Source organism: Stigmatopora argus, chromosome 6 (assembly GCF_051989625.1).
Source record: "Stigmatopora argus isolate UIUO_Sarg chromosome 6, RoL_Sarg_1.0, whole genome shotgun sequence".
NCBI lineage: Eukaryota > Metazoa > Chordata > Actinopteri > Syngnathiformes > Syngnathidae > Stigmatopora > Stigmatopora argus.
This window is the reverse complement of record NC_135392.1, coordinates 2,368,635-2,381,217: the sequence shown is the minus strand read 5'-3', so window position 1 is coordinate 2,381,217 and position 12,583 is coordinate 2,368,635. Positions and strand designations below refer to the sequence as shown.

Here is a 12,583-nt window from a genome sequence, read left to right as displayed (position 1 = left end):
GCAAATTGTCTGTTTCTTTGCAGTATCGCCACAGCACTGCCTATGTGGCACCTCCACAGCAGTATTCTGTCCAGCCCCCAGGGTCTGGTACCTTCTATCCAGGTCCAGGACCAGGGGAATACCCGTCCCCATATCGTGAGTCTTTTCAAATTCAGCGAAGAGGCACACCCAACAATAGAAGAACAACGGCAACAGTCGCCAATCCCTTTTTTTTTCTTCTTCAGATCCCCTCAGGTACCACCCACCCGTGTCACCCTCGGTCCCTGCCCCCGTTCCCACAGCCGGCCCACCCTACTACACAGGGCAGACCGTGTACTCGGCCTCGCCGCCTATCATAGTGCCTACAACACAGCAACCTCCACCAGCAAAGCGCGAGAAGAAAACAGTGAGTACCTTGATGCAGTGTTTCCCAACCTTTTTTGAGCTAAGCTACACTTTTAGCGTTTAAAAATCTCAAGGTGACATCAACAAAAGTTGAAGCCCGTGAAACAACTTGCGTTTCATGTTACATAAAAATAAGCAACAATGGCGCTGTCATCTTACCTTGGAATGAGAAACCAGACCGCTATGCACACACTTTCTAGTTGTACTGCTCACTTGACCTCCTTTTTGAATTTGTATACGTGCAGGCAACACCCTTAAGGAATGTGCAATCCAGAAATCGATTTATACAGTATCTCAGAAATGCCACGTACAAAGATTTTTCTTAAGATTTTCCCTTCAAAGTAAGACTCGGGTTGGTTCGCGGGCCACTTTAACGTCAACTTGATTTCACGTGGGCCGGACCATTTTAGATATAATATTTAGATTTTTTTTAAATAAATGGATTAAAAGCCCTGAATATTCAGTTTTTTATAGATCTAAAACAATGTTTATTTTAGCTTTTTTAATATATTTTTAGATTTTACAAAATGATTTTTAAACTAAAAACACAGAAAAAATTGATTAAAAATGACAATTATTGATTTAAACGGGGGAAAATCATGACATTTAATATACATCTATACTCTTCATTTTAATTTGATCCTAAAAAAAACGATTGACTTTCCCGGGCCACACAAAATGATGCGGCGGGCCAGATTTGGCCCCCGGGCCGCCACTTTGACACATGTATCATACAGTATCTCAGAAATACCATGTGCGATGATTTTACTTAAGATTTTCCCTTTAAAGTAACACATTTGTCCTCCCTATTAAAACCATGAATATGGAGGTGAAAATGGTGAATCAGGGGGCGGCTTATACGAGAGAAATTGTGAAATTCAACTATTTTAAGGGTGCGGCTTATACGCGGAGGCGGCTAATATGCGAGAAAATCCGGTATTCGTTAAATGTAATTTCTTCCCATTTCAGGTCAAACTATAGAAGGAAATGGAAACTGTACAGTCAGTAGACCTGTGCGCTTTAGTGAGGTGTGTTGTTTTTGTGCCATTGTCCTCACAGATTCGAATCCGCGACCCCAATCGAGGTGGACGGGACATCACCGAGGAAATTATGGCTGGGGGTTCGGGGAGCAGGAACTCAACGCCCCCTGTCGGCCCACCTACTACTCCAACACCTCCTCAGGTAGGCCTCCACGGCAGTGGAGTATGGGGTCAAGTGTTTTGAGAGAGTTTTTGTCCTTGTTGCGTCCCTGAATGTTAATAGCCTTTCCTCTTCCTCTGTGTCCTGTTTTTTTTTTTTTGTCTATCTTGTGCTTTTTTTCTCTTAATTCTAACCACATCCTCTATTTGTATTCATTGTTTCTGCTTATTTCTGCATTCTTGGGACTCATTTGGCTTGCATCCCTGTTGATTTGTACGTCGCTCAGTTCTGCTGGCCGCGTCCTGGTTATTATCCTCACATTTTCTACCTCAAATCGCAGCAGCCGTTGAGCAGCAGGCAGACTCCGGAGCTGCAATCGCCCTCGCAGCCGCAGCATGCCAGTCCTGGAGGCTTTGCGCCCGAGCCCTCTGCGCCCTCTGCGCCATCGCAGCCACCACAACAAGCGGCGACAACCAAGGCCTTCGATGCCAAACTAGATCCAGGTGCACCACAACGTCCAGAACGTTCCAAAATGGAGAAATTCAGGGAGTGCCGAAAAAAATGGTCACTCCCAAAAGCAATTAGCTCAGAAACTACTGAACAGCTTATCTGTTGTTTTTGACTTCTGACAAAGTTTTGTAATTTGGTGACCAATTTTAAGCCAAGCACCCAGCCTTCCTTTTCAAATTTTATGTTGCCAGTTACAATTTTGTTGGGGAATTTTTTTCCAGACTCAAAATGAACCCGAAAAGGCAAAGTTAGTGTAAAATTTCGGGATTTCTCATAAAGGTAGACGATACCGTGTGCGGTCGATTGGTCGCTGGTCTTTTGGTCGCGACAACGGGCGACCAAAAGACCAACGACCAAAAGACCGGCGACAAAACAAAGTAAAATAACACGGTCTACGCATCAATAAAAGCCAACATTGGCCATGAGCAGTTTCACTGAGCCGACGTGTGAGTGTAGAAGAGTTTGTATGAACATGCGTTGTCCCTTTCAGAAGTGACGTCAGTCAGGGTCTTAACAAGTTCTCCAACAAAAAACAATAAAAGTCCGGGTAATTTGGAGCTTTTCTTTAGCCTAATAATTACTAGGGCATTAAGTATGACTAATTAGTCATTCGCAGTTTGTATTTAGGGAATTTGAGCAACGATTTAAATGGTAATTATCACTTACCTTCTGGGCGACCAAAAGACCGGCGACCAAAAGACCGGCGACCAATCGACCGTGTACCCGATACGGCTTAAAAAACTAAAATCTGACATTTCAAGGGAGGCGAAAGATAATAAAAATGAAGTGTTTCCGTTTTCTTACTTACCTGATTTTTTTCGTCTTTCAGGTGAGACACCAAAATTGGAGACGTTTGTGGAAAAGTCTTCCTCACCCGCGCTCCTGCCGCCGGAAGCTTCCCCGGAAAGACCGGAAGTCTTAGAGAACTCTTCCACCGTTGAACCACAACTCGCTTTCGCTGCCTCAGAGCCAGCCCCAACGACCCTCCCCACCACGGCCGTCGATATCAGTGACCGGCCCCCCTCGGCGTCTTCATTCTCCTCCGCCGTAGACCATAAACACTCTTCTCCGACTCCTTGCACTACCAATGCTGACAAGCCTATTTCGGACCCTCCCTCTCGGACTCTGACCGTCTCGCCTTCGCCGGTGGTCCCCAAGGCCGTGAACGGCATCGCGGATCCCGACACCGAAGTGGAGACTTTGACCCCCGAACCACCTCCGACGTCGCCATCCGCAGAACGTCCTCTTGCTTCTTCCCCGGCTTTCCAAGACGCCTCTTCAGAAACCTCACCCGCCGACGTTAGGCCGGAGGTCCCGATAGCTGCCGATCTGGCTCCCGCGGCGTCTTTGGCGGCGGTGCCCGTGGCCCTGACGGCAAACTCTGCCCCCGCTTTGCAAGCCGTGCCGCCCTCCGGTCTTCCGCCTCTGGTGCAGGCATCCGCAGAGACCGATAAGCCCAAGCAGACCCAGGACTGCAAGGAACCTGTCTCCAAAATGGCGTCAGAGGAGCCTGCAGTCGTAGCCGAAGCAGAGCCGCAGATTAATTCGTTCACGAGGAAAAGCCCCACTACAGGTATGTAAAAGTCCTGGAAAACTTCTAAAACCGAAATCTGGGTCATTCCAGATTTGAAGGACAGTTCGGCTTAGAAGTACTTAAGAAAAAAATCCTTTACTTTTGAAGTTCTCCGCTCCATATTTAACAATATTTAACGATAACCTACCAAAAGTTTGATTAGCAACCTTACAGACTAATGGAAAAATTCTATAACACGTGTCAAAGTGGCGGCCCGCGGGCCAAATTTGGCCCACCGCATCATTTTGTGTGGCCTGGGTAAGTAAATCATGAGTGCCGACTTTCTGTTTTAGGATCAAATTAAAATGAAGAGTATAGATGTATATTACATTTCCTGATTTTCCCCCTTTTAAATCAATCATTGTCATTTTTAAAATCCATTTTTTCTGTTTTTAGTTCAAAAATCATTTTGTAAAATCTAAAAATATATTTAAAAAAGCTAAAATAAACCTTGTTTTATATCTATAAGAAACTGAATATCCAGGGCTTTTAATCCAGTTCTTTTAATCCATTTATATAAAAAAAATCTAAATATTATATCTAAAATGGCCCATGTGAAATCAAGTTGACGTTAAAGCGTTAGTGTGAAACCCCTGTTCTATAACATGATTTATTTTATATTTAAAAGTATTTGAGAAATCACAGGTTCTGGGAACAGGACTGAAAATCCAGGCTAATGTTAGCTTTGCTAGCTGTTCCTGCTGAACAAGAGGAGAAACTTACTTATGTATATAAGTAAAGAGAAAATAAAATAAATAATGACAGTTTTTTCCTTATATGCAGAACAGGGTTGCATGAGGTAGAGTGAGACATTCAAGGTAACAGGGTTGCAAATTTGTAGTCACGTTATGTAATGTGTATAAAAGTTCGTTTGGACGTCCAATCCATTTTGACTCAAAGGGTATTAGCCTCTCCCTGGTAAAATGGATTGGACATCTAGCTCCTTCAATGGCAATGAAACATGGTTATGCAATTCCAGTTCAAATGGATTTGACTTCTTATCACTAATAAATGAAAGTAGAGCTGGGCGATATGAAAAATTAAAAAATCAGGCTATTGATAACTACCGCGATAAATATCACATCTTTTTTGTTTCAAATTTGATACTTCGAACTTCTGTGAATAAAGAAATAAATGACTTTACTCCTCATTCAAACATGATAGTAACTGCTAACTAGCGTTCATCTTACAACAGCGCCCCCGTTCGCTGTGGCGGTTGGATGGTGTAATTACAGTTTCAAATTATTGAATTTTTATGGAAGTTTTTAATATTATCATTGACAAAAAATATTTCACGATAATTATCGTTATCATTTTATCGCCCAGCTCTAAATGAAAGTTTGACCTTGAAAAATAAACTCAAAAAAAGAATTGTATTGTGATGTATTTGCAGTCAATCCGACTTCTGCTGCTATACCAAAGACCTGGAGGAAACCAAATGAATTGCTCCACGCCGGAGATGCACACCAGAAGGAGAACGAGGTAAGTGTCGGACATTTTTCACAATGTTACGCTTTCATTTTCGAAATCTAAGCCACTGAAAAATGTCCGCGCATCGAAGAAGCACGACAAACAAAGAGAGAGGATCGGAGAGGCAACATAAATCAAGCGGAAAAAGTTTCCACAAAGAGCGCTTAGACGTGACTTTTGGGTCAAGCAAGGTGTTATCCATCACCCTTGCTGCTTCTTCAGCACACTGTTTGTGAATTCAACTGTGTGCTTCTCTCATTTTCCACTCTTCATTGCTGAATAACCACGCCCGTGCTTTTTTAGAGCCATTTTAATGACTCGTTGAAGTTTAACGCCACGGATAAAACTCCTCTCCAGCAGTATTATATTAAGAGGCAGACAAAAAGACGCATACACAAGGACAGTGGTTTAGAGTAACATTTTTTTTATTCAATAAAATAGTAGGAGACTTCGATCCTGTTCCCTATTTTCAATTTTCCGGCTTTTTAAAGGGTCAGACGACACTTGGTATAAATGATCTTCATCTGCAAAATGGTTGTTCAAAGTATTTAAGTATGCAAATCATGCATTTCTTGGACCTCAAATCATCGAAAACCTAACGTTTAGCCTGTTCATGCATGAAATTACATTTAAGAAATATACAGAAGGCATTGGAAGAATTTTTAAAAATACCTAAATAGATTACATTTAAAAAAATATAATAGAAAAATGTATTGAAAAGTAAAGCTAAACAAAAATATTTTAAGACAAAATAAATAATAAAGTTTAAAAATGTATACATTTAATAATATATATAATAATGTTTAAAAAAAATTGAAATGTATGATTACTTTATCGTTTCAGTTATTTTTTTGTTAAAAATTAAACAAGTATAGCATAGGAACCCTGCTTATACTGTAACATTATAATGAACTTTTAGGGCGAGCCTCAGCCTGTAGATTCAGTTGCCGTGGAACCAGGACTGCTATCGGATCTGCCCTTGGACTCGCCATCAGTCACCGCCCCTGCCGAGGCCCCGGCTATCACCGGCAGTCCCGAAACCAACAGGAAACTGGCTGTCCCGGAGGAGAACGGCGATACCGAACCGGAGCTTTTAAGGAACGGCGCTGGCCACACGTCAGAGACGGAGAGCAGCGACAACGGCGTCTCGCCGGGGGAAAAGGACACTTCCACTGGGGCATCGCAGGACATAGAAGGTGAAAAAAAACGTAACACTGTAGGAGATCTCATGACAAAGTTTTACGTTTGAATGCGATACTATGTCGATTTACTCTTCTCATGAGCACGTTTCCTTCATACAATGTTCTTGTTGGTGCAGACTTGTCCGATCCCAGCAAGAAACGCCAATACAACAGGGGCTTTTTGTTACGTTTCCAGTTCATGCCCGCCTGCGTCCAAAAACCTGAGGGTCTCCCACCAATCAGCGACGTGGTGCTCGACAAGGTGAGTTCATCATTTGACGGAGGTTGACTGAACTGAAAATTTATCACCCCTGATTTGGTCAATGTTTGTAATTTTTAGTATTAGCTCCACGAGATGAGAGCTAGGCGATAAAACAATAACTAAAATTAGCGTGAAACTATTTTTGTCAATGATAATATTAAAAACTTTCGATAAAATTTTGATCATTTTAAACTGTAATTACACCACCAGACCTCCATAGAGAATGGGGCGCTGTTGCGAGATGAACGCTAGTTCCAGACTATTGGTCAGGAGAAGAGGATGATGAGGAAACGTGTTTTTAGCATGTTAGCAATAGAGGCTAAAACGGAGCATGAACGCAAAAGGACAATAACAGCCAAAATAAGCGATTATGAGATGCAGGACAACTGATACACTAAAAGATTCAAGTGAATTCTCCCTGGCGTTTTATTTCCTTTTTTTATTGCACAACAGAACAACAAAAAGACATATTAAAATCATCATATTTCATCTCTTTAGTTATAAAGTAACAGTTACTTTCATATTTGAATAAGGAGGAAAGTCAAAATAGGCGATTATGAGATGCAGGACAACTGATACACTAAAAGATCCAAGTGAATTCTCCCTGGCTTTTTTTATTTTTATTTTTTTTATTAAATGCTTTGTAAATACCTGTGCGCAAAGAGCAGCCTTATTGAAAATGTCCTTAACCCACTGTCCTCATTTGAGGACAGCCTGTAATATTTTTCTTACTTGATATCAAGATGTTTACCCATTTTTTTGTAAATGTTCGGAAAAAGTTGCAAAAATCTAAAACTTGTTATCCTGGGTTAAAATGGGTTAAGTTTTTTATTCTTCTGCTGTAAATTTTAATGAGTATATCACTAGCACATGTTCGAACTACTCGGACTGGGTGGGTGGCACCCAGCCCTCCCACTTCAAATGGATGGGACATCTAATGTCGTCAATGCCGACCAGTGAATTAAATATTCCACGAAAGATGTTCCGGATTTTCGTATTTTACTGTTTAATGTGGAGTTTAGAGGTCTGCAGTGTCCTGTTTTGATTAAAATTACACCACCATTAGGTCACCATTGGCAGCGTTAAAAAGATGTTCCGCCCACACTGTTGCGAAAGAAGCCGTGTTCAAAATTAGTCGTTTCTGATATTTCAAGAAAAATAATAGGGGAGTGCTCAATGATCTGAGTGCTTTAGTTGCTTTATTTTTTTTATTTTGTATTTTTTTTGCTTCTCCTCCCCCACTACCGTCTTTCTCGCTCCTGCGTTCCTTTCTTTCTCTCCACATCTGGTTCTGACTTTTCTCACTGGATGCCCCGCTGTTCTAGTCTCAAATAACTCCCAGCCTGTTCTTTGAGGAAAAAATACACCAAGTAAACATTTAATAATCTAGCAAGGATTTTAGTTGCGACAGGTCAGTTCTAGGTCAACTTTAGTCAGAAATTCGAGTTCTTGTTCATACAAGGTACAGTGGTACATCGACATATGATCTTAATCCGTTCCCGGGACTGAGCTCGTATGTCGAGCTTCTTGTAACTCGAGCGAACGTTTCCCATTGAAATTAACTAAAAACTAATTCGTTCCAACCCTCTGAAAAAACACCAAAAACAGGATATTGGATTGGAAAAAATCTTTCCACAATAACGCACTCGTAACGGAACAAACAAATTTAAATTAACTTGGATTATTATATATACAGACACACTCAAACATACATTTAATGTAACTTTACACAAAACTGAATTCTAATTTTGTTTTTGTTTTTTTTTACCTTCGTTTTCCGGGTTAGCTGTTTGCCACGCTTCCACCCTCACGTTCGCTATGGATGGGCTGTTGTATTCCCTTCGAAATATTCCCAAAATGATGCACACAAATGTCCTCACAATAGGATAACGCACGACCACTTGCCAACGAGAAGTAGTCTTGAATGAGCGATCGCGGGATCTTACAAGCTAAGGATGGAATAACAGCCTACCCACGTATTGATTGTGGGTAATGAAGTTTTATTCTGAGAAAGGGTGCCATTGCCAATGGGTGTTGTGTGCACGAGTATACTTCATTACCCAGAAAGCCCTCCTTTTGCCCGCGCATGCGCGTTGTGCGTTTTCTGGTCTTAGGAGAAACTCGTCTGAATAAATCGTTCAGTGCTCGTAGATATCTGTTATACACGAAAGAGATGCGGCAAAAAAGACGCTACAATGATAAACAGCCTTTCATGTCATGGCCACCTGGCTTTCTCGCATCTCGAAATTTTTCTCGTATCTAGGGTGAATTATTTGATCGAAATTTCAAAATTCATCGTATCTCGAGCATCTCGTAGGTCGAGGTACCACTGTATGTTAATTATGAAGGAAGGGGCCTCCGAATGAAGCTACAACGTTAGGTTAGAACTTTATTTCAACCCTAACCCCAAGACACACAAGACATTGTAGACCTAGGTAAAAAACTGGAGCCACACACAGGAAGTCCACCAGCTGGGGACCTTCTGCAGACTGAGACTGAATGTCAAAAATGAGTTTGAAACCTCTGAGCTAACCTGACATCAATGACATTGCAGATGAATCAAAACAAGTTGCCTTCTCGAGTTGTGGATCCCAGGGTGATTTCCAGAGGACCCGATTTCACTCCTTCATTCGCCGACTTTGGTCGACAGACGAGTAGTCCAAGAGGCACGATGGTAAGTCCCACCCCACCCAAAAAAATCTTCTAGAGTTTATATCCCCTTTTAAATACAGGATTCTCATAGGAGCTTAACTTAAATCAGGGCTCGGGAACCTTTTTCACAGAGAGAGCCATGAACAATTTCTATTTCAAATTGTATTGGTGCATTTGCTCAGCTCAGGTCACCAGCATTTTTATTTTATTTTATTTTATTTACCTCACTGGTTAGGGGAGAGTCATATGCAGCCATCAAAAGAGCCACATTAGGCTCCCGAGCCATAGGTTCCCTACCCCTGACTTAAATGATAGAGCTAAACTGGGATGAGTGACTGTGAATTCTCATCTTTCAGTTCCCTTGCTGGACGTCCAATTCATTTGGACTGGGAGGAGCCAAATGGATTGGACGTCTAGCGTCCTCAATGGCAATCAATCAATTCATAAGTCTAGGGACAGACACATTTATTGTTGGCATCCCAGTGAATAAAGTTGTTTAATAAATTGGGGGAGGGGGCGAAATTTTATTCTTATGATGTCATAGTGGAGGAAAACAACTCACTATTTCCTCTAAGTTAAACGCTAATGGCCCACCAGGCTTATAAAGCACGTAAAAAATAAAATAAAACAAAATCCAAACAATTTTTTTTCCTTAGCCCGTATTGGCAAAAAATGTAACCTTCAATTCGCCCCTTGATGCAAAAAATAATCATACTTTGGTCTGTTTTTCAGCAATTCGGTTGATATTTCCACAATGAATTTACTGTATCATTTCCTTACTGTCTTCCCGTCCAGCTCATGAACATGGGCCCCCGGCGCCCCCCTCCCAGGAAGATCATCATGACCGTGTCCGTGAACGACGACGTCAAACTACAGAAGGCGGAGAACGCCTGGAAGCCCGGCGCCAAGCGGGAGTCTGTGGACGAGGACCCCGAGACGCTCAGAACAAAGGTCGGGAACTTGATTTGATACGCCCGCACATTTGGAATCGCGATATAATTTGGCATGGCTTTCTTCCAGGAGCTCTTCAGGAAAGTGCGCAGCATCCTGAACAAGCTGACGCCTCAGAAATTCGGCCAGCTGATGAAGCAGGTGACGGACCTCACCATCGACACGGAAGAGCGACTCAAGGGGGTTATCGACCTGGTTTTCGAGAAGGCCATCGATGAGCCCAGCTTCTCTGTCGCCTACGGGAATATGTGCCGCTGTCTAGCCGAGGTAAAGCTAACGTGCTAACAGGTTAGCCTTTTTGCTTATTGGCTGCCATTGGCAGAAAAAAGACAGCCAATCTATTTTGACTGGAAGGGTTTACAGCGATCATTCAATGGCAGCCAATCATTAAAAGCTTGCCAAATTTGAATCGCTGCCTTTCCATGACAAGAGTTTCCCTAAAAAATGATGGCGATATTTCAAACCGTATTTTCTTGCGCATACGCCGTAGTTGTCGCCCAAAAAAATGATGACTGACTCGAGGGTGCGGCTTATATGCGCACAAATTAAACTTGACATGCTTGGAACGACATAAGGCGGACAATACGGTCATTTGTTTCAAAAGAGAGAAAAGATAAGCAGGAAAAAAAATACGCTTAACAAAATTTATTTTGACGTCTATGAATGAAATTCAAGAAAAAATATAAACCGTGTCTTGGATTGGATTGGATAACTTTATTCATCCCGTATTCGGGAAATTTCATTGTGGCAGTAGCAAGAGGGTGATTCGACAGAACAACAAAGCAAAAAGTACGAAGTACAAAGTAAATGGGATCATTGAGAATCACCAAATCAAATCATTAAGACAGAAAAGCAGCAAAAACACAAAACGAGCAAGAGTGGACGGAGCTACCGCCGCCGGCTGCCACTTGAACGGCGCCATCTTGGTTGCGGTAGCAAAAACGGATACAGACTCAAAAAGACGTTGTAAAGTTGGACAAAAACTGGAACCACACACAGGAAGTCTTCCACAAGATGGGGATGGGGAACTTCTGCAGACTGGGACCGAGTTAGAGAATATGCAGAGTCACTCTTCCAAACTTATCCGCACAGCTCCTCAGCAGTCTGGAGCTGAAGAATTGTAAAACATTGTAAAATTCAATGATTTTAAGGCGGTTTTAAGGGTGCGGCTTATACGCGGGGGAGGCTAATATGCGAGAAAACATGGTACTTCCTGATAGAATTATCAAAAACATTTATTCTGAATGTTAAACAATTTTTTGGGCAAAATTCTACTCTACAAGTTATTGGGTTGAACAATTATTTTTGCAACATTCATGTTGGTCAAATGCTAGATTTAACAATAACTTCCACTGTTTTGTGTGCATCGTCTTGTACACTATAGCTCAAAGTGCAAATAGCCGACAAGCCCAACAACACGGTCAACTTTCGCAAACTGCTGCTCCACCGCTGCCAAAAGGAGTTTGAGAAGGACAAAGTGGACGATGTGGTGTTTGAGAAGAAGCAGAAGGAGCTGGACTCTTCTGATTCGGTACGTTTTCAGTTAGCGTTTAATCAGAGAATTTTGGAACGCTCTAAGATCTCCGGTCGCGAAAAAGTGGTACCTCGACATACGATCTTAATCCGTTCCGGGACTGAGATCGTATGTCGAGCTTTTCTTAACTCGAGCGAACGTTTCCCATTGAAATGAACTAAAAACAAATTAATTCGTTCCAACCCTCTGAAAACACACCAAAAACAGGATATTGGATTGGAAAAAAAGTTTTATTTCTTCTAATTCGCCATCTATTAACAAAGTAACATAACTAGTGGTTTAATAGTAATACAATTCTGAGAAAGGGTGCCATTGCCTATCGGCTTTGTGTGCACGAGTATACTTCATTACCCAGAAAGCCCTCTTTTTGCCCGCCCATCCTGGTCGAAACTCGTCTGAATAAATCGTTCAGTGCTCGTAGATATCAGTTATACACGAAAGATGCGGCAAAAAAGACAGTGCGCTATAATGATAAACAGCCTCTCATGTCATGGCCACCTGGCTTGGTCGCATCTCGAAATTTTGATCGTATCTCGGGCAAATTATTCGATCAAAATTTTCGTCGTACCACGAGCTGATCGTAGGTCGAGGTACCACTGTACGTTGGTTTACTGTACACTGACAGTCCACGGAGCGCGAGCGGATGCAGGAAGAGCTAGAAGAAGCGAAAGACAAGGCGCGCCGACGATCCATAGGCAACATCAAGTTCATCGGCGAGCTCTTCAAACTCAAGATGCTGACGGAGGCCATCATGCACGATTGCGTCATCAAGCTGCTAAAGAACCACGACGGAGAGTCTCTCGAGTGCCTTTGCAGGCTTCTCACCACCATCGGCAAGGACCTTGACTTCGAGAAGGCCAAGGTGAGCTTCAAGGTGACATTTTACTCGCCAACATCTGTACGTTAAGATAATTCAAGTACATTCT

The 12,583-nt window shown here is 42.2% G+C and overlaps 1 protein-coding gene across 11 annotated transcripts in view; it reads left to right on the top strand.

Annotated features, from left to right (window-relative positions):
• Positions 1-12,583, top strand: part of eif4g3a (eukaryotic translation initiation factor 4 gamma, 3a) — a 45,124-nt gene that overhangs the window by 21,708 nt on the left and 10,833 nt on the right. For 3 of the 11 annotated variants that reach the window (XM_077602612.1, XM_077602610.1, XM_077602602.1), the window contains 13 exons: positions 24-135; positions 225-385; positions 1,444-1,566; positions 1,811-2,027; positions 2,864-3,607; positions 5,001-5,089; positions 5,997-6,273; positions 6,396-6,520; positions 9,075-9,194; positions 9,968-10,123; positions 10,193-10,390; positions 11,508-11,654; positions 12,283-12,519. In XM_077602612.1, the coding sequence (XP_077458738.1) occupies positions 24-135; positions 225-385; positions 1,444-1,566; positions 1,811-2,027; positions 2,864-3,607; positions 5,001-5,089; positions 5,997-6,273; positions 6,396-6,520; positions 9,075-9,194; positions 9,968-10,123; positions 10,193-10,390; positions 11,508-11,654; positions 12,283-12,519 (2,706 nt within the window). Of the gene's footprint in view, positions 1-23; positions 136-224; positions 386-1,434; positions 1,567-1,810; positions 2,028-2,863; positions 3,608-5,000; positions 5,090-5,996; positions 6,274-6,395; positions 6,521-9,074; positions 9,195-9,967; positions 10,124-10,192; positions 10,391-11,507; positions 11,655-12,282; positions 12,520-12,583 lie in introns of all 11 variants that reach the window. The other 8 variants (XM_077602604.1, XM_077602603.1, XM_077602601.1 and 5 more) reach the window with 5 other exon arrangements.